The sequence below is a fragment of the Drosophila melanogaster genome, chromosome 2L (assembly GCF_000001215.4).
Source record: "Drosophila melanogaster chromosome 2L".
NCBI lineage: Eukaryota > Metazoa > Arthropoda > Insecta > Diptera > Drosophilidae > Drosophila > Drosophila melanogaster.
In genome coordinates, this window is record NT_033779.5 from 10,606,457 (window position 1) to 10,628,414 (window position 21,958).

General features: G+C 42.4%; 1 protein-coding gene across 2 annotated transcripts in view; it reads left to right on the forward strand.

Annotated features, from left to right (window-relative positions):
- Trim9 (Tripartite motif containing 9) overlaps positions 1-21,598 on the forward strand; it is an 83,172-nt gene extending 61,574 nt beyond the window's left edge. Inside the window, exons 2-10 of one of the 2 annotated variants that reach the window (NM_001201857.2) lie at positions 13,424-13,519; positions 13,588-13,719; positions 13,849-13,950; positions 14,020-14,179; positions 14,964-14,996; positions 16,241-16,380; positions 16,672-16,810; positions 18,654-18,887; positions 20,237-21,598. In NM_001201857.2, the coding sequence (NP_001188786.1) occupies positions 13,424-13,519; positions 13,588-13,719; positions 13,849-13,950; positions 14,020-14,179; positions 14,964-14,996; positions 16,241-16,380; positions 16,672-16,810; positions 18,654-18,887; positions 20,237-20,526 (1,326 nt within the window). In that variant the 3' untranslated portion in view covers positions 20,527-21,598. The remainder of the gene's footprint in view (positions 1-13,423; positions 13,520-13,587; positions 13,720-13,848; positions 13,951-14,019; positions 14,180-14,963; positions 14,997-16,240; positions 16,381-16,671; positions 16,811-18,653; positions 18,888-20,236) is intronic. The other variant, NM_164935.3, reaches the window with a different exon arrangement.
- Positions 21,599-21,958: the final 360 nt, after the last annotated feature.

Here is a 21,958-nt window from a genome sequence, read left to right on the forward strand (position 1 = left end):
CGAAAGGATCGACCTCTGACCTTCCGGACACCTACCCTTCCGTTTTTGGCCAGCTGTTAAGCTGTGCGTTAAATTGCTAAAAGCCTTTGTGGGGCTTAAACTAAAAGCTTTACGTATGTGTATGTGTGGCCAATGCCCACTTTTTTTCGGGGATTCCCCCGGCTTTTTCCACATTGCTCTGTGGCTATTAATCAACTAAACGTTGCAACTATTTGAAAATGGTCAGCACACAGAGACGCACACAAACAGTCTGGTCAAAGTTGAATGTAATCAAAATTTTAGACTGGCCAAGCGCTCGTTTAAGCCGAAAACAGCAGCAACACCAACGAACGGACAACAGCAGAATGTCAACCGAATTTTTCATGCTTCCTGTGGAACCGACAAAAAAAAAAAGTTCGAATGACCAAAAATTCGTCGCACATGTTCATCAATCAAAGCCATAGCCCGTTGTTTTTATGGCCCACGCCTCGAATATGCAAATAGTGTAGTATATTTTTTATCCGGCAGCCGGGAATTTTTTCTTCCAAACTGGATCCTTATCAAGGGTATGCGATAGACAGAGATTTGCTAGCGATTTGTTTTCATAGTTTGCTGATTGAGCGCGGGTAGCTGTGCGAAAAAACCAACATCGATGTCCGTTGAGATCTGGACCAAACAAAGGACGCTTGTTAAAAACTCTTTTCACGCGGCTCTACCATGGATTTTAATGCTTCGCCGCGCTTTTGTGTCATTGTCACCGCACTCTAATTGCGCTAACCATCAGCACACCTCCATTTGCAAGTGCACCCCCTCCACATTCACTTCCATTCCCACTTCCAATCCCACTTCCATTGCCCCGCTGGGGCAAAAAGTGTTGAAAAACACTTGAGTATCCGAATAGTTCTCTTTTTTCCGCGAACAAAAGGCGAACAATGCACTCGTAATTGTATGCGGTTAGTGTGTTAGTTCCCATTGTACTTCCCATCGCTTTGTTTTACGCCCAACCTCCAATTTTCTCTCAGTGTTGGGATATGTGAGAAGTTTATCGGCTATTAAATCACTTTAATGGGTTTCGGTTTTTTCTTTATCGTAATCGGTATGATTGAGTGTCACTCTGTGAAACTCGATACTGGGATGAGAATAATAAATAATAAAATGCCTTAGATCTAACTTGGAAAATCCTCAGCCAGGCTTAAACTTAATCACACTTTACCCATTCTGCTATCTCCCACACGGAACCCTAATTATTTTAAGTAATTCTGTGAAATTAAAAATATTTCTTAGGCAGCCAACTTACAGGCGAAAGCCCTTGCAAAGTTTAATCCCATACAATCTCAGTCGTATGAATACCATATGCTACCAACTCGTCCGCTTCTTTGCACCTTTTTGGTTATGTTCCAAAGTTTTCCCTTTTGTTTTCTGCCGCCCGCTTTTCCGAGTTTTCCGTGGCACCACCACACCCGTAATCCCCTACAAATGTGCCTTATCTATGTGGCACAACTACGACGTGCAGGGGGCACCAAAATATAATCCATGCGGCTCATCAGAACGCCCGGCAACAATAGACAACAGCCAACAAAAACAGACAATCCATGAATGTGGAATTATGAAAAACACACATAATTCATAATTCGTTTTTAATAACGCAAAGTCGTGGGGAATCACTTGAGCACACGTGCAGGAAGCAACCGGAAAACACTTGGAAAACTCGAGGTGGCGCGGGAAAAACCTGGCACAGTCGACTTTAATCCGTTATCTTGGAAATGCTCCTCCTCCGCTCCTCTGTTTTTTTTTTTTTTTGTTTTTGTCACAAAGTTATCCCATTTTTCCCGGTTGATTTTCCAGCTTTTCCACGGCTAGACGCATTTGTCATCTTATTCGGCGTCAGTTGTTGTGTATTTCTGATTGCATTTTTTTTGCATTTCGCCATGCACTTTGCATATGTTTTGCCAATACCCTCGGCGTCACTTGGTGTTTATGGCGTCGGGGGATTGTTTATGGGACCAAGACAAACCGCACCAGCATAGACTTTATTTTGTTTACGCAGAACACCCAGCATGCAGTTCAGTTCAGCCTCCGGAGTGATTAATCCTCTGCATAATCGGACGAACTACTTCCAGGGAAGACGTCCGGAAGTCCGAGCTGTGGCCTGGCGAACTCCATAATCGGATAAGCTGTCCTTAATCTTTCAATATCGTTAACTTCACAATGGGCTGCACTCACTCACTTACCCATTCCCCCTGCGCCAGAAATTGGGCACTTTATGGATCACTCAGCTTCCCAATAGCAGGGGGCTTATATATATATATATCGTACACATTTCGGAATCTATCGTAATCAATTTGGTAAACATCTGTCGATGACGAAGCCTCAGCACGCGTCTCTCTCTCTGGCGACGACGGATGCACATCATCCCGCTCCGAAATGCACACGTTGCCGATTCCCAGATGTGTCCGGATTCTGGGTGCCTTTGTGCCCAACTACTACTCCATTTCACGAGGGTTGATGATGAGTTCTCAATACTTCTTCGTATGCCCCTGAATTTTTGAAGATCTTACATCTTCGCTAGGAATTCTCAGCGTGTCCCATTAACACTTCGCCTAACTACGTAGTTTTCCAGTGGAAATCGAGGGTGGTTTTTAGGAAACCCGAACTATTGGTATACCTTTCGGTTAGCAGAGCATTTCGGGGCTAGGTAAATATATTTAACGACCCTTCCTGTTATGAAATGCTTAATGAGGCCCGACATGTGTGTGGTGTGTGGGGTAGCCGGGTAATAACTCCCTGCCAGTGAAAATTTTCAATTAGTTGAATTTATGGGACAGTTCCGTAAAATTATTCCTTCGCTTCGCATAGTATATGACTTGGGCGATTTTCAAATATTTCTCCACTTTCTTTTGTTTTGCCTCGCTAATTGGAAAAAATTGGTTCTGGTGGGGCGACATTTTTCTATGACGGCGCTAGGTAATTTGTAAAAATGTTTGGGTCGTTGACTTTAATTACGATTATCTGAAGAATTATATTAGGAAGGAGCACAACTGACGCTGCTGTTGTTAAAAAATATAATATTGGGAATATAAAATTCTAGAAAATTCTTCTCATCAATAAGTAAGGGTATTGTTAAAATTGATATAAATACATATGTAGCAGTGGCATTTATTTAATGTTTTCAAGAGGCAGACAGTCCTTCCTTTGTGTTTGTCCTATCATATCACGATTACATCTCTGCGAGGAGTTTCAATTACCAATCCATGTGCCTCCATTGGGCATCAATATCGGCTTACACACTTCGATCCCATTTGCCTGGCCATAAATCTAGCAACACGCGCCTGCCACCAAATCGCGTATATTCGATCTTTCGAAAGGTCCAAATTCAGAATTTTCAGGTCACGTGGCGCACGAAATAAAATGCAACGCGAAGGCATGAAAAATTGCATCATTCTGGCGAGAAAAGAAGGGAAACAGCAGGATGGCAATAGGGTCAGCATTTTGGGTTTCAAATCATCGGCTTGTCAGCTGGAAACCTTACTGCTTCAGCTGCCTCATTCCCAAAAAGATTCCCAGGAGGGAACAAAGTTTTAATTAAAACTGTGCAAAAATCATAAATGGCCTGGAAGCGAACTGCAAACTGTCAGTTGTGGCTGTCAAAATGTTTGTGGATGCATCTGCACCTCCAACCGATTTATGTAGATGCATATATATATATATATATATATCGGGGAGATAATTGCCCTGGCACAATGAATAATGTGGCATTCTGGCACTTTGGCAGCATTTTCAATTAATTAAGGCCTGCCAGGCATGCGATGCTGTTTGCCATCCGTCACTCAAATTTCAAATGGCTTTGGCCCAGTTCTGTGGCAAACGAGATGCATGTTCATCTCGAAACGTCTTCATTCGTCGCTGATTTATGGCCTATTAAATTGCATTTGACCCTGCGGCTAACGGCTGCCCATTTGTCAGCTCGAATTTCCAAATTCCCACGCAGCCAGCTAACAACGTGGCCAATTCAATGTCACGTTAGCCGAAAAGGCCTTTAAAAATGCAGCCGTCGGTGGAAAGGAAAACTTTGGACACATTTCCTGCGGGTGCTAAAAACATAAGCGAAAAACCACAACGTTGTTCGTCGGTTTGGGCCATTGAATTTGATGTCGAACTTGCTGCTGTTGATGTTGCCCACGCAACCGCAATGGGAAACATAAGGCCTTCAATTCCGTCTGGGTAGCAACTTTTCTGTTTGTTTTGGCCCTCTTTTTGCCCAACTGCAACTCCAGATCCCTGGATGGTTTTTATGCGTCCCCACCGTTGCATGAAGTCATTTGCATTTCGCGTTAATTTTACATGCAAATAAATGTCGTATTTAAATGCAATTAAAATTGTTTACCCGACTGCATTCCGCCCAGCGGAGAATACGTGTGGAAAGGTTCGACTGGCATGCCTTCACATAAAGTTGTAAGTCCTGGGAGTCCTTCCCATTTTCCCTCTCGCCGGATACGTCGAAATGGGCTGCTCCTTTATTTATGAAGCCGCATAATGGAAAATCAACTTACCAGCAAAGCAATGCGCGGTTTACAGTTGCATGTTAACAGGAAAATTGTCGTTAAAGATTTTCCACAATGGGTTAATAGTCGAAAATGTGAGAGAATTAAGAAATATTTGATCTGCTTCAAGGATAAAGGTTAATGAAACAAGATAGCTTTATAAGATTTATTTTGCTTTTATTTTGGCTCCTAAGTTAGCCCAGTATATTCTGAACAACTTTCTTTTCTGACTCATTTGGCAAATTGAATAACAACAAACTCATCTGTGTGAGTCAGGTTTGCTCATCAGATTTCACCTCTTGATGACAAAGTTTTTCGTTTTTTTTTTTGCAGGCCAACCTTTCCAGCGAAATTGATGCAGCAAAATATTTATCTTGCAAATTTCCTTATCGAAATGCCATTAAAGCTTAAAAGGATTTCGGTTGCCAAAAACCCCTGTGTCGCAACAACAACCACTTGTTGCTTTATATGGTTGATTCCCTTGTTGTTGTAGCTGCTTTAAATGTTGTTGCTATTACCATTGTTGTTGTAGTTGGTGGCATGTGTGAAACGACGGTACTCGAACAATTTTCGTCGCACAACAAGCAGATTTCGTTGTCGAAATATGTGAAATTTTTTCACAGCCACTTCACAAATTTGCCAGTTGTTGTTCGGCACTTTTGTTGTCGAGTGTAAGTGTGTGTGTGTGTATGTTTGTGGCTACACTGTGCTACGTAGGTGGCATTGTCAGCGGATCGCAGCAGACATCAGCTCTTTGCAACTGGAGTGCCGACCACTTGACATTTCGCCAAATTAGTTGCGCCTTGATTTTCGATGCCGGGGATTTGGTTACTCAATTTGACTTTTCGGCTTAGTGGATACGGATACCCATGGTTACTCATCGGATTTTGCGAGGCAATTGGTCGCCGGGACATGTATCAATTTGCTAGCCACTTGTGCGGAAAATACCAAAATCGTTGTTGTCACATAACTCACTCAAAAATATAGGGTTTAATTGAGGATTTTGTAGGCATTATTGAAAAAATTTAAGAGATGCATATGCGGCTATCCATATGCATACCTTAGATACATTTAATATTTTACTTTAGTTTTATTCACTTTAGTTTAATTAAAGCAAATATTTCTTTGAGTGCCAAATCGATACAGTTTAGTAACCACCTGCATAATCCATGTTTTGACACGTTCCATTGATGCTTTCGCCGCTTGTTTACACTGGCAATCTGCGGCATCCACTTGGTTCAATCCCGGTTCAATTAACATGTTTTCTCGCTTTATGGCCGGCTGAAAGAAATGCGAAACTGGCAGCATTTAGCCAGCACTTAACCCGTCGCTGGGACGTCGTCCAAATGGCCGCCGCTCCCCATAACACTTAAAGTCACATCTCGCAGTCGCAATCCCGGCAGCGAGCTCCAGCTGGAAGCCATGACCAAGACCACTTTGTGGGACATTTAGTGCAGAATGCGAGCAGGCAAATTATGGGAGCCATCAATATATCGTGGAATTGCGTGTGCAAGGCGGAGTGCCGAGGAAATCAGTGTAAATATTAGTTTTTAAATGAGGCAGCCAGTTGTTGGGTGGCAAATCGAATCACTTCCAAGGAAAATAATAACTAAGGCCAACGGGGAAACTGCAGGGTTGTTGCACTTTTGCTGGAAACTATAGGGAAAAGAAAAAGCCTTTTTGTTGTTTAGTAAAATTATAAGAAGAACGAGTTATTCCATCGCGGTGTGCGCTTCGTTACTACGTGGACTTTAGCATGAGTTCCTTTAATAACTTTAATTTGAAGTTATGGTTACTAAATTCGATTTTGAGCAAACCTATAATGACACTTTACAGTTTCAAATAAATTGGGAAAAGGTTTTGAAATACCCATGTCCATCTTGGAGCGAATGACATTCCTCCGAATGGACTGCTAATTAGGGAGTCCACTCCCGTTTCAGCTGCAAATTGAGGGCCTCTTGACATATTGGGTAAATTTATACAAATTAAATTATTAAGGAGCAGCAGACATGCGCCCCGTTTTCCCAGTTGGTCGTCGGTTTGTCAGCCTGTCAGCATTTTGCTGGATGCTTCTGGTATGCGGCTTGTCACAGCCAGATCGTTTGGTTTGGTTCTGTTGGATTGGATTGGGTTGGGTTTCGCCCCAAGCTCGGTATTCTGCAGCATTGTTGATGCTTTATTTTTGTATTTTTTTTTTTTTACCCCGTTTTGGGGGAGAGCGAATTCTGCGGGCCGCAGCTACCAAAACTTATTTTTACTCGCATGATGCGGCAGGAGGGTTACGGAATAGGGGGACTTATCCCACGAGAGTCCGTGTCAAACATGTTTAACAGAGGACTACCACAACAACAAGGGGAACAACAATGCATCCGACAGCAATAACAATAACAAACAAAATGAAAACCAGTTTGGGTTGCCCTGCCGCCGCTGTGACAATCAGAATAAAAATAATAATACCCAGCACAAACATTGCCGAAAAAAGAAGGCACCGAAAATGTTTGCAACTGTCACTGGGAACAACGCAAAAAGTTTTCGAGTTTTGTTTTCGTTTCGGGTTTATTTTTCGTACGGTCTCAGAAAAAAGAAATCCAGCGATTGGAATGATAAAATAATGTTTTATTTCCCTGCAGCTCTGCGGTTTTTGGCATACATTTAAAGATTAGAAAAATGGTTTAAAAAATTCAGTTGCGATTGTACGGCTAAAATTCATAGGATGAGATTAGGAAATGCATAAATGAAATCTGTTTGACGTGGAAGTCAGCCGTTAAACAAATTAAAGAAGCCATAATAATCCCCTTTCATCATTTGTATAAACACATCGGTCTTTTTTTGTTTTGACATAGAGTCACCCCTCTAAGTAATACTTCCTTATGATATACAAGTTCCCCCATTTTCGTGAGCGAATTTGCGCACTTTTGTGACACTAAATGTCACTAATTTGACACGAAATGTCAGCGCAACTAATGCGAATATGGAATGTGTCAGAAAAATGCATAACTGGCGAGCTTTTTACCAGTTTTCTGTCGCATTAGTGGCCACAAAATGATAGGGGGAACATCAACATCGCTCGGTTTTGCAAATATACATATATGCTGAATATAACGATGCGAAATTAGGAGCGAGAAAACGAGGATGGCAATTGCTTCTTAGTTGGTCCCTCAGTGACCATCCGTATAAGGAGTGGAGTAAACTGAAGTGAAGTCGGCATTCTCGCGAAGCAAATCCAAATAAGGTCAAAATTGCGAATATGATTTCCGTTGAATTCCCCTTTTCACCCGTCGCTTTCATGCCTTAATCCTAATTTATGCGCGAGTAATGATGAAGACTGGCGTTGTCCTTTCGCCGCAGAAATAGTGGCTCTTTCTTCCGCCGACGGGATTAAGTGGCTTTCAGTTCTGCAGCCAGCTGCCTTTCTGCATTCTGAGCTAACCAGACAATGGGGTTGTCAACTGGCGAAAGTCTGAAATTGACTTTGGGTCATCTGAAAGTCGGAAAAGGGCTTAGGTTCGAGGTTCAAGGCGTTCGTAATGAATTGTAAACGCAGACACGTGTGTCGCTTCCTCGGTCGACGGGTATTAGCAATTTCGCAAAGAAGGGGGCTCTACTTTGACGGATCGAAAGTTCCTCAAGAATTCATCCCCCTCCGCGGTCATGACTTGGCCACTTCCCGTCTCGACTTTGCCCATTCTCACTTCCCATTCCGCTTGATTGGCCAGCACACTCGGAAAACTATTTCTTCTATATCGATGCTCTACTAATTTCATGGGTTTGTTACTTGGAAGACTTCGTTATGTAGACTTTCTACATTTCAGGCATGAGTACTTCTACAATATCAACCATAATATGCGAATATATAATATATTCCAATAACATTTTCTGTAATTCCTAGCTCTGTAAATAATAACATTGATTCTTATTTCTAGTTTTAATTGAAAATTTTTCGCTGTGCAGAACTTGTTTTCCAGTTATGGCCAATGTGCTGCTGACCAAATGCTGGCAACGTGTTTCCACTTCATGGCTCTGTTGTTTTAAATTTGTCATGAAAATATTTTGATTGTTGCGCATTCGCTTGCCCCCCGCTCGCTGCCTTCACCTTTTCCCCCTCCTCACCTCATTCCCATTTCCACTCAACGACGAGTAGTTCAAATATTGTTTCACACACCCCCGGGGCATTTGTTTGCCATGGATCCCCTGCTCCGGCAGATGACTGCACATGCTCTACAAATTTCACATACGTTTTCCAAATTAGATTCTGCGGTTTTCGAATGTCTCTTTGTGTGTCAGTCCGTGCTGCTGCCCGCTAGGGGGCGCCACACCGGATCGCAATCAATCGTCGTCGGGGGGATTCCCCCTCGTTTGTTTATTTGCCCGTTGTTTTGCTTTCCCTTCCGTTGGCCGTATATTTCTATTTCCATGCTGATTTCCAATCTTGTTTACTTTTGTTGCCGTTCCAAATGTTATTTGCTCGAGTCGCTAATTAATTAGACGAGCCAGTAGCTCAATAAGCTGACATCTTGACTCATTTTTAATCGCCAACTTGGCATGCAAGCCAGGCAGAAAACTCCGCAGACGGCGAAGAACTCGAGAAACAGAGACTCATAATCCAATTTAAAAAACCATCTCCGTCAGACGCTTCCTTTGACTGCCACATAAATCAATGGGACGCGCGCTTAAAATTCATATCTTGTCAGAATGTAAGTTGTATTTTAAGCTTTTTATCGGGCCCCAAAAGGCGGCTGCAACGCGCCTCACATTACTCATGCCCCGCCGACTTGCAGCCGAGAAAAGGAAGCAAAAGCGCTGGTTATGAATGGATAAACGGAGCCGAAGGTGGTGCGGCGTCTCTGGGCGGTGCTCCAGTGGTGCGGTGGTGCGTGGGTGAAGGGCGAAACTGAGACGGTAAAAGGTAAAGCACAAGTCAAATTTTTGGGCCAACTGAGAGGCCCAACCGAGACGGCACTTATCCACCTGAACGGTTTCGATTAGGGTGATTCACGATTTTAAAATCGGATTTGTTGTGAAAACCCTTTCTCTTGATATACTACTACTTCATTTTAATTAGCTTGCACATAGATAATCAAATAACAAATATGAATTTTAATAAATGTCGTTTGCTGCTAATCAAAATATATGCCCAGTTACACCGTAAGCCTCGATGATATTACTTTGATCCTTATTATATTTATGATTATATTTCTGGCCTGGAACTTTATTCTCCCTACCTATAGATTTTCATTTTCATTGGCATTGGCTCACCCTACCAACTTCGAGGCACCATCATTTTTGTGGCTAAATCTTTTGGCCATTTAGGCTATGTGTGCGCCGTAAGAAGAGCATCAACAACTCAATCGCCAAAGCCACGTGTTGCATGTGCAACACGAAATGGCTGTAAATATTATTTATGTGCGTTAATGCCAAACACCATATATGGATACGGATCGGGCTCAACATGTGTCCAAAGTGCCGGCAACACGAGCTACTTAAGCGGATCTCATATATCCGCGGCTTTACGGCTCAAATGCGTTATAATTCAAGCCCGAATGCCTGACCGGCCACCTGTTCGTCGGATATTTGAGTCGTTGTCACGTCCCTGCCACTCCACACCGCCATAAATATTGGTAACTGTATGATGACATGTATCATAGTTTACGCTACGCTCTGTTGATGAGTTCTCATTTGGGGAAACTCATTGCATATTTTCAGCGCCAGCTTTTCATTGCCCTGTGTTGCACAATCTCAAGATAATGATAATTCGCTGCCAACAAGCAAGCAACTAATGAACTTCGGTCTGCGGCACGATCCGAGCTGCACAATATGGTTTATTTATAGCAGAATACTGCGTCGTAGAGCCAACTGAATTATGGGCAACATTACAGTGCAACACTGGACTACAAGCTATACAAGCTACGATTATCTAAAATCGTTGTACTAAAAACTGCTTACATTAACAAGTGCTTAAAACTTAAAAAGGATTCTAAGAAATATTACAAAAATTAAAACAGCATAAATGGCTAAAAAGATTCTGTCTGACTTTTTCATTTGATTGTTTCTCAAGTGCTTGCAGGCCAGTGTAATCGCACTATACAGTAGCCACTAGCAACTTGTTGCCAATGGCGGCGCCAAGCAACATTCTGTTGAATTCACGACTGCGATGTCGCCACAAAGTCTGCGATTCTAATCTTTGGCCTCGACCAGCCTATATCCCACTGTTAACTATACAAATTGTGCGATGTCGTGTGCTAGGTGAGTTTTGGGTGGGGCAGGGAGAAGGTTGTCAACGCTTTTGTGCTGCCTTTTGGCTTATTGCCATTTGCAAGAGATGGAATCTAGCATCTTTATAGTTTAGTACGAGACGCAGACGCATTTTGCTTTTATTTGTGGCGATAAGAAAATGCCAGCTCTCCAGTTACTGAAAATGCCGAACGAATTGCTTAATTACTACTGCGAACTAAAGAATAAAGGGCCTTTGGTAAAATTGTTCCATCAGAAGATATCTTGTTGTATTCATGGATCTTTTTGATATCTTGCCGTTGGCAGTCTGATACGCAGACAGAAAAATTACATTATAAATGTCCCTATAACGCTGTAATATTTCATAATTTAAAAAAAAAAACAGTCAAAATGGTTAACTGCTATATTAAAGCCAACTTTCAACGTTTCCTGCCGCTCATGAGTAACTTAATACTCGCAATTTAATGGGTAATTTCTTGTCCCATCTGGCGGTGACTTCCCGTTTTTAAGTCGCCCATGCTGGCGCTCAATTTCAAGCACATTGTTGCAGCGTTTATCATATTAATGTGAGTGACTGCCGTTGTTGGCCGCGTCTCTTAACAACTTAATAATTTATTGGTATCCCCAGCCCCCCCCCGCGGAACATGTGTCACATGGCCACGTCAGTAGCTCCGAAGAAGATGAGGGCTCTTGAATTATTTACACGATTTGCATGCGTGGCAACTTTAAAGAGGTTGCGTCTGTGTAGCATAAACATGTCGTATTATTATTATTTTTTTTACTCGCTGATAAAAGTTTCGCCTTTTTATGGAGCTGCGTCATAAAGAAAACGAATCCTGACCAAGCGAAATGTTTTGAAAGGGACGTGGAGCAACAGGAGCGGGCAGCTTATCAATGCAAAACAGACTTTCGGCTTTATGCCGTCCACTTCATATTCGAAATGCCACCCCCACTTCATATTTGCCATCCACCCATTTTCACCATTTCCACAATTTTCATCTATTTCCATCTGCATTGTGCAGGAAGCGTTGAAGCAACCCTTGAGGGATTAAATTTCAACAGTTTGCCGCCCGCGTTGCGCATTCTTGGCCAGCACTTCCCCCCTTTGGAAAATCCTTCCCCCCCCCCTTCTCACCATGTGCCTTCAGTAGCTTTTCTCTTGCCGACTTTTCGACGCTTAGCCATCTGTCTGTGCATTTTCGTGGAAATGGGTAGCGCTTAAATGGGAATAGGGCATACAGCTAATGAATGTAATCGTCATAAGCTGCCCTTTTCGCTGCGGAAGAGCCAACTCATTACGAGTGCCTGTCTACAGAATATTTCCTTGTAATTGGGCTTGATTTTGGGGGGTGGTAGTCGAATCTTTCGGAGAATTATGAACGAAAGTGCATTCAATTTAAATCCGCTCTTGCCCGCTGTCCATCAAATTGGTTGTTTACCGGAGGGTTGGGCAAACTTCTGTGAAAAGGATTTCTAAAGAATTTGCAACGATTTAAAAGGGCAAAACTTCTAGAAAGCATTTTGTGATTCTTAATTAGGTATTTTTAATGAAAAATTGTACTTTGATGTAAGCATTTGCGGTTGATTGGAAAAGATAGGTTTTCAGATAGAAATGTATTACTAAAAGAAGCAAAAATTGTGCATATACATGAGATGCATTTAAGATTAGGAATTCTCTCCAGAAATGAGACTAACATATTTCAGTCGTAATAAAACCGGAAAAGCAGAACAAACCCCTACCTTTTTCCGCCTGGTCGCAAGGCCATTAGAATGTCGTACCTGCAGCTATTTTGATTTGATAAGCAAACAAAGGCGACAAACAGCGGCAGCAACATGCAGAAAAACACAGCGACGAATGGCAAACAGAATAAAATAATCAGAAGACAAACGCAGAAAGTGGTAATGAGTATACGCCGTGTTGGACAAAGGAGAAAAAAGCAGGAAGGGAACGGCGTTCCCCGTGCTGTGTTGTCTGGAAAAGTGAAAAGCATGTTAAAGCCCGAGGGCGGGCATTATGAGGCACCCCATACCGGTTACCGCTCCGATTTCTATGCTCCATGGCGCGTCTGCCAGACACTTGAGCCAACCAGCCGACTCCTCGACATCCAGCTGGACAATAATTGTGCGAGCGAGGGTTCCATGCCCAAGTGTCCTGCGGGCAATGGCAGCGCCGGAAAGAGGGAAAAGGGGGAAAATGCCGGGCAGGAATGGCATATTAAGCAAAGATACAAAGCCAGAATGCCGAATGCTAATGAATTGAAATTTGTTGGTGGCGCGGGGGCGTATGAGCAATTTAATTGCTGAGCAAATTGCGCGCTGATGAAAATTGAATTGTTCATTGTGTAGCGTGGCATGTCATGTCACTGTCAAGTGCAAATGTTTCCAATGCCGCAACATCAACATTGTCTCCCCAAAAAAACATTCGCATTCAACAAATGAGGTTTGCCAATGTCGGCAAATGGAAATGGAAAAGCTTGCGTGTTATTTATTATTGCTCGCCTACAAACAACTCGGCTCGGCATTGTTTAAATGATTTTTCAAGCGATTTATTTGCGGTATGTAAACTTTTATTACTCCACACTGCATTCCAGCTCTGTTTCTCATTTTAATTTTCGCGCTGATGTCATTGTCCTCGCGACTGATTTTTGCATATCCTTCGTATTTCTTTGCAGACGGAGCTCTCACACAATCTGCAACAATTGTCGGAGAAGGCACGTTCCACGACCGAGTTCATCCAGCGGCTCAAAGGCATGAGCGACAAAGTCACGGTAAGTGGGAAAAAACCGGCGAAAAAGTCCGCAATTCGGCTAAATCTCCGTATCTCATCCGTAATCAGGAATCCTGTATGGAGTTCGAGCGCCTCGTCCACGCTCAGTGTGAGGCCCTCATTCAGGCCATCCACGACAGACGCGAATATCTGCTGGAGGCCATTCGCATGGACAAGGACACCAAGATCAGGATACTCAAGGTATGTTGTTTCTTCAAGAAGCTATTATAAATAACTAACATATACAAACCCAAAGTATATGAAAGTTAAATAATGATTTTGTAAATTATTATAATTTAATAAATGTACAATATTTTACTTAAACAACAGGACCAACAATCGAATTGCACTGGCAAGTTGCAGCAAACCACAGGACTAATTCAGTTCTGCATTGAAGCTCTAAAAGAGACTGACAGCGCCGCCTTTCTTCAGGTGGGTTTTTTGACTTCATTAATTAATGTGTTCGTCAGTTAATAAAATACTTTTTATTCTGCTGTGCAGGTGGGCTCCATGCTCATCAATCGAGTGACCAACACGGACATGACCTGGCACCAGGAGGTCACCAATGCCGCCCCTCGAGTCTCGCCCATTGTTGACTTGACCCTGGATGATGCTGCTCTGGCACGTGCCATAGATAACTTGAACTTTATCCAGATGAGAGGTAAGTGCGAGGGCACCTAATGAAAAATGCTTAAAATATTTACTCTAATAGCTATGTTTGCTAGCCCACGTAATAACATTATGCATAGGTATAGGTAAAACAATTATAGAATCTAAAATTAATAGATATTTATACGTAACTAGAACTCCTTGAGTATTTCTATGTAGAACAATTTCCCACCAATTTCGAGCTGCAGACTTCTTGTTCAATATTATTGTATCCTAACCAGCCGTGAATTTTTGAGCCCAAATGTATGTGCCAGGCAAACCCACGTCATAAATATTGTCACTAATTACGCACAAACACACAGACCCACCCAATTGGCCAAAGGTGTGACTTTGGGCCACCCAATAATAAGCACAAGCACAAATATAAACAAAAACAGAGCCCGCACTTGAAACAAAAGGGGAAAGAGCCCTTCATTCGAGGGTCGTTTAAGAGTTCCGACTGAAGGGCTTCAAAAATAGTTTTGGGAACTCCCCCGGGAGTTGGGTTTTCAAATTTAGAACTGGTTGAGTGTTGGGAAAAAGGCAAAAAGAGTTTCTGTTGACAACTTCTGGGGGAAATGAACACCCAAAATAGGTGCCCCATAATTAATGTGAAAGTGTTGAAATCGGATAGTGCACACACAGACTGCGGACTAACTATTAAGATACATTAAACATCTGATATGGCTAACATATTTGTGCTTTTCTTGCATCTTCCTGTCATTCTGAATGTGCCGCTTGCTATCATTTAAATGAATATCGAATATACCCATAAAAACCAAACAAATCATCTAAAGCCGTCAAAGATGGAGATGAAAGATGTCCGGCAGGTGAGCAAAAACCACAATCACTTGAATGCAAAAATATCAACTGAAAAAATCAATACACAAATTAAGTTTTCGTACACAAGACAGAAACACATGAATCTTGATTTCATAATTTTTGTTCAGTTTTTTTTGGGGAAAACTGATTTTTTGGTGCTTTTGGACTTCTTCCCTCTCTCACACACACTCACACACGCTCATTGACTCACTCACACACACACATATCCACCTGGCTGTCGGCCATTTTGTTTTCATGGTTTTTGGCCATTGCTTTCTACCTTTGTTTTCCGTTCTTTTACGTTCGACGGGCACACGCCTACGCATAATAATTTTTCATTTTCATTTAAGCCACTAGCTGGAAATACAAAATACCCGAAAATGCGTCCAAATATTTTCGGCTTCACTTCCGTTTCCTGGCGAATGTCAAAAAACTGTCAACTTGTGGGTGGGGGCGGTACCACTGGAGGGGCGTGGTCGGCGATGTCATTTCATGTGACATAATTTTTTACGCCACGCTTTTGCCTTTGCCCGTCGCTTTTCATTTGACTACTCTTTCTCATCTTCATTATTTCATGCTTAAGCTTTTATTTCGCATTTTTCGTTTTATATGTTTATTATTTTTATGCTACCCTTGCTGCTTTTTTCTGGTATTTTCCCTCGCAATTGACCCTCTTCAAGCGGGCTGCTTAGGCTTATCCCTTACACTTTTAGCCCGATTGCCGAGGCACCTTGAATTCAACTTTTTACTTTGTGCCTCGCTTTTTGTTTCGGTGACATTTGACAGCTTTTGGCGCCATTTTAATTCGATGCCTGTTCAGGGGAGCGGAAATGCCCGGAGTGTCGTCGTTTTTATGTTTATTTTGCGGCATAATTTTAGGCGCTTTACTTCGGACTCGCCATTTGTGTTGTGTCATGAATTTTTATTACCAGGCGTTGGTTTTATGCCCCGATTTTATGACACCTGGGCGTGGCCCCCCTCAGGGCAATTAATAAAAAATGAAACTTGAACAAACGAGCATATCTTTTTGTTGACAGATTCGTTTTGGTTAGTCTTGGGATCAATTGGTTGTCCTGTGGTCCTCTCATCCATCGAAACTCTTTTATTGGTTGTGGTATTGTCTTAGTTTTACTGATAATTTGGTTTACTTTTATTTCACTACCTCTATACCAGTACTAACACTTATTTGGGTCTTTTATTCATCGTTTTCCCATTTCCCATCTAAAGATAACTTTTTTTGTTCTTCCCACAGCACCCATGACACCAACTATACTGCCATCGGATTGCTCGGCCGAGAATAATTCGGTGACCGTTGCGTGGCAGCCACCAAATCACTCTTTCGTCGAAGGATATGTCCTGGAATTGGATGATGGCAGCGGCGGTGAATTTAGGGTATGTTTAATCAAAACAAAAATAATATATAAATATAACAAATGCTTCAATGGCAACAGTTGTAAATCCTTTATATATATCTTGTTCAAAACGATTGCTTTTAAAGTTGAAAATGTAATGAAAATGTAAATAAAATAATGTATGTAAATGAGCCAAGTCAAGTGAATGCCATATCAGCTAATGAATGGCTATACGAATCGTTCGATCCAAGTGCTGATTGGCTGAGTGAATGGCTGTCATCTTCCAATTTATTAACCCAGAACTTTAATTTGATTGCCTGCCCCCATTCAGGAAGTCTACTGCGGCAAGGAAACAATTTGCACCGTGGACGGGCTGCACTTCAACTCGATGTACAATGCCCGGGTGAAGGCCTTCAATTCCGCCGGAGAGGGTGAATACTCGGAGCTGATTGGACTGCAGACTGCCGAAGGTGAGTGCCGCTTTTCACGTTTCCAGCTCTACTAGCTTTTTCAATTAAGCTCCACCACGCTCGCCGCTGAGCTACTTTCCCAACTGTTTTATAATTTAATCCTTTTCGGTCATGCGCCACCCCAATCCATATCCACCTACCGAGTTCCCAGCTCGGACTGCTTCTGGCTTCCCGTTCGTGCTTTGCATGTCAAACAGCCATTGACCCCTTTTGCGCCTGCAGGGCAGGAAAATGTGAATGGAAATGGGTCTGGAGGTGGTCGCCATGGGCGGAGGATGTCTTCTGCAATCCAATTCGCACTTGATTGATGCATGCGCCACCTGACAGCAGCTCCTATTCCTACAGGAGGCACATCGACTCCTGCTTCCACTCCCACTGCTCACCACAAACGGAACGCCGCGTAAAGTTGTTTAATTTATAAAATTAACAGAGCGCTCTAGGCAACATTTACTTTCCGTCGTTTTATTAGTTGGGCGCCATTAATTTGCAACTTTTAATTGATTATTCCTCGCTGTCTACGAGTTGCCTTCAAAGGGGTCACAGGCGATTTAAGCGTATCCATCCGAACCCGAAACCGAGCCGATCCCACTGCAAATTGTCATTTTATAAAGTGTTTACAACGAGCGCGTGTCCCTAAGTAATTAACGGAAAACCAGTTAACAGTTTATGGCTCGTGACGTTTGCGGGTGGTCGGCACTAATGGGTTAAGTCGGACACCTTAAGGACATTAGGGAGACAGTTTACAAGACGTCAGTCTTGGGATGTGAGACGGTTCAAGTAATTTCAATTAAGCCAGCGATGATGCGGTCGTTTGGTTACGTGACAAATTGAGAAACTCAGTTCAGAAATAAAGAAATCCATACATTAAACCATAGCAGATGCGTATCTTAAAGTTATCAAACTAAACCTAATAAACCAAGGCGATTAAAGACCACTTCTAATCCTTTTTAATAGACTCCTAATCCCAACTTCAGACGCATTCATTTGGCAAATATTTTAGCTCGGTCTGCCTCTTGGTTATCCAATTAAGAAACTGGGAACAGTTTACAACAACTAATTAAATGCCTGGGCATCCAGGACTCTCGGTTTATGGCGCCTGGCTCAAATCTCTCATAGTTTTAATCGCAAAGTCATATGGCCGACATAAACAAAACAATGGCCAGCCGGAGTCCTCCTGGCCCAGATGCTTGCTTTGTGGCTTGTTTGGCCACACAATTGCCTTTGGTGGCCAATAAAACAGGCAACGTCATCATCGTCAGCAGACCGAGAAGTGGAGCCATGACTCTCTTTATATATACATAGATGTATAGCCGGTCCCAGCTGATTCCGGACTAGCCTTGGCCACTTAATGCGGCCACAACAATAAAAAAGGAAATTTAATAAAGCACTCCACTCGACTCGCCACTCGTTGCCTACTTTGCGGCGCATAACAGCATGAACTGCAAGGAACCACCAACTTGGACTCCGAATTGCACTGGCCACTTGAGCTTTGACAATGGGGAAAATTGCAACCGGTCTGGCTTTGTTTTTCTTTCCACTTTTCACTGCCCCGTGCACTGGGAAAAGATGATGGTCTTAAATTTAGAAATAATAACTCGGCGGTAATGGGATACTATTGGACCGTAATCAGCTGAATAGGGGTAGTGGAAAATAATCTTATCTCATTTAAGGAATCCAATTGAGCTCGTTTGTTATCCAACATGTTTTGTAACCAAAAGTAATCTAGCGATTCGGTTAACTGGGTGGTATTGCCAAGATATTTCTATCTGGAATTCTTTCAACTTTCCAAGAGTTAATGTGCCAAGTGTATTTATCGTCTAAATTTTTCTTCATTCCATTGCAGTGGCCTGGTTCACGTTTGATCCCGTTCTGAGCGGTGGAGCCGGTTCTGGCTTAATCTTTAGCAAAAACAACGCCACCGTGAGCGTCGAGGGCTGGGAACACCGGGTGGCCCTCGGCTCGGTGGGATTCTCCCGCGGCGTCCACTACTGGGAGTTCACCATCGACAACTATACGGCGGACACGGACCCGGCCTTCGGAGTGGCCCGCATCGACGTGGCCCGCAACAAAATGCTGGGTGAGTATGCCTGGCCCTCATCCCTACGGCTCACCTTACAGTGGGTTACTGGTGGCATTCGCAATTCAATTAAAAATTCAGAGCAGGCGCCGCCAGGATAGAAACTTTGATCGAAAATAAGCAGGGGGGGGGGGGAGCCGAAGTGGAAAATCTGCACAACAAATAGATTCCTGGCGTTGACAAAAGAGCCAATACGTATGCGCAAAGTTCGCACAGCTAATAGACTGGGATTCCGGAGGGAGTTCGGTTCGGGAACTTAAAAACTTTGCCATTTTGCCGTCTCGCAATGCGATGCCAATAAAATCGAGTGCCAAGTAGTACGGGGGCGTATCGAAAACTTTTGCCATTTCTTGTTGCATGTGCGTGGGATGGGGTGTCTTTCGTTACCAGACTGAGACAAAGACAAACACAATCAAAAGGACTTGGTCGAGGCGCCTTGAAGTATGCCTTGGCAAATTGATTGAAAATGTGCGTGGGGTTGCGTAGGAGGAGTGGGTGGTTTCCACAGGCGACTTGAACTGCAGACAAAAGTAATTAAAAGTGCGGCACTTAAACTTTTGTCAAATGCAAAAGTTTATTTGCGGCAGCGCATCCCGTACCGCATTTTTCTATCTTTTTAAGTCTTTGCGCGATGCTGTGTATCCTTTTCACTTACACAATTTATTCCCCAAGCTGCTCACGCGCCATTTAACACGTGCCCGCCAGCATCGCTGTGGTCCACTGTTGGAAAACTCAAGTTTTCGAATTAAATTTTCATATGCAAAGCGTAACGAAGCAGGTGGCGCCCCCAGCGGCTGACATTGACACTAACAGTTGCAGTTTGCCAAGTTGTTTTACGACCCTTATGCGTTCTATAGATACATATATCTCTATATCTATATAGCTATGTGCACAGCAGACCCCCGACTTCCGCCCGATCCTGTTGCTCCTGCGTTTGTCAGTTATAATTCCGCAGGACTAAAACGACAGACGGGAAACTGACAAGCCAAGGATACTGCGAGTCGGGGGAGCCATCGTGCCAGCCGGAGTTTAAAGTTCGCAACTTGCAGCTGAAACTGAGTTCAGCAAGTCACGAAAGCGGAGAGCAAAGATTATTTGGGGCATTCAAATTATCAATGAATTTGGATGGCGATTGCTGGGGCTTAAGCTGAGAGGAAGATGGTTTAAATGCTTTAAGTGTATATTTCTGTGGAATTTCCATTTCAGTCAAGAGAATTATATCCGTTTAAGCCACTCCAATTCATGAGCACTTAAGCGACTTCAGGCATATGTTCCATATACAGCTCTATTATACTTGTGATTGATTACAGCTTCTAATTAATGTTGTACTTTTATGTTATTATCCTCAGGCAAGGACGAGAAGTCATTCGCCATGTACATCGACCGGCAGCGATCCTGGTTCCAGCACAACTCCATACACGAGCGGCGAGTTGAGGGCGGCATCACCACGGGAAGCACGATCGGAGTGCTCCTGGATCTAGAGCGGCACACCCTGAGCTTCCTGGTCAACGAAATGCCGCAGGGATCGGTGGCATTCCGGGATCTCTACGGGGTCTTCTATCCGGCCGTGAGCATCAATCGAGGCGTCACTCTGACCATGCACACGGCCATGGATGCGCCCAAGATGGACTATTTCTAGAGGTGATCGAACCGGGTGGAGAGTAGCAAATTGTGTACATAGAGCTTGACATTTGGCAGTTATCGGTGTCTATATATATATGTTAGCATTACCTTAATACGAACAATTTACTCAGACAGCTTATACATATATGGGTGTATGTGTACGTGTAGTTTTGGGCAAAGTTCAGCGACATATCTCCATTTAATCGTATCTCTATTCGTAGTTTTAGGCACTGTTTGTAAAACGCTGCGCCAAATCGGATAGGAATTATTCAAAATAATTGAAAGCATTTAAAGGTATCTCGATGTAAAATACAATAACAAAACTCTCAATGTTTTTCAACACGAAAATAGAGCCAAAAATCATGCACCGTGCAACAAAAAAAAAGTTATAATAAAATCGCGAACACCAAAAAAAAAAACAAATCTAATTTAAACGCAAGCGAATAAAAACTAAGGTAAAATCCAATTAGCAATTAGTGTAGCTAAAAATCTGCATCTGTATGTCATCACACGTACGTGTGTTAAGGTTAATGTTTATGGCTAACACAAACGCATTTGTTTGAGGCTAAAATTAAATCAAAATCAACGTGTTTTCGGGTGAGTTTTTATTTTAAAGACTGAAAAGAACATGTTTTTTATAAGTACGTTAGGAAAAACACGACAAAAGTTTGAATGCGCAAAACTAACCAAGGCAAAATCAACAAAAAATTTCCCAAAAATTAGTAACTTTCAATATTTATGAACACTGCAAAAGCTGCATAAAACAAATGTCCCCAAACACGAAAACCAACTTAAAGCCAAGAGTTTCGCTTATAAAATCAAATATGCATCGGAATATTAATACTTAATGTACAACTAAGTTTCCTGTAAATATTAATGTATTGTTTAATAAACGTTCGGCTTTTCTAGATATTTTCTATTTAAGGTGTAATGCATAAAATTAAATTCCAATGTATGTACGGACTATTTATACTTTTCAACTTAAGCCTATTTACAGCAAAAACCACAATTAAAGTTAATTACCAGTACTATGCATGTTTAAATATTTATAATAGTAATAATAGTAAAGTGCAAACAAACCGAAGAGCAAAAAATGTAATTGCGTGGGCAACTACAAGCACACATATAAATGAGTTTATTTAAAAAAGCGGAAACAAAATAAATATGAAAAAAATGATAATAATATTAAAGAGCTGTGTTTTTGGTCAAATTTAAAGCGGCATCAAACTTTTAGCAATAATTATAAAACTAGGCAGTTTTTCACATATTAATTAGCGTTTAGTGTATGGTTATTTTTCCAACAAACGGCACTTTCCCCGCTTTTCATTTGCTGACGCATTAGTGGAAAAGCCCCCCGAAACCAGGAGAGTTCATTGTGCCAATTTCTGAGCGAATTCCCGTGTTTGTTCTGCAGTTTAGTTGTTCTCCATTTTTTTTTTGTTGGAGAC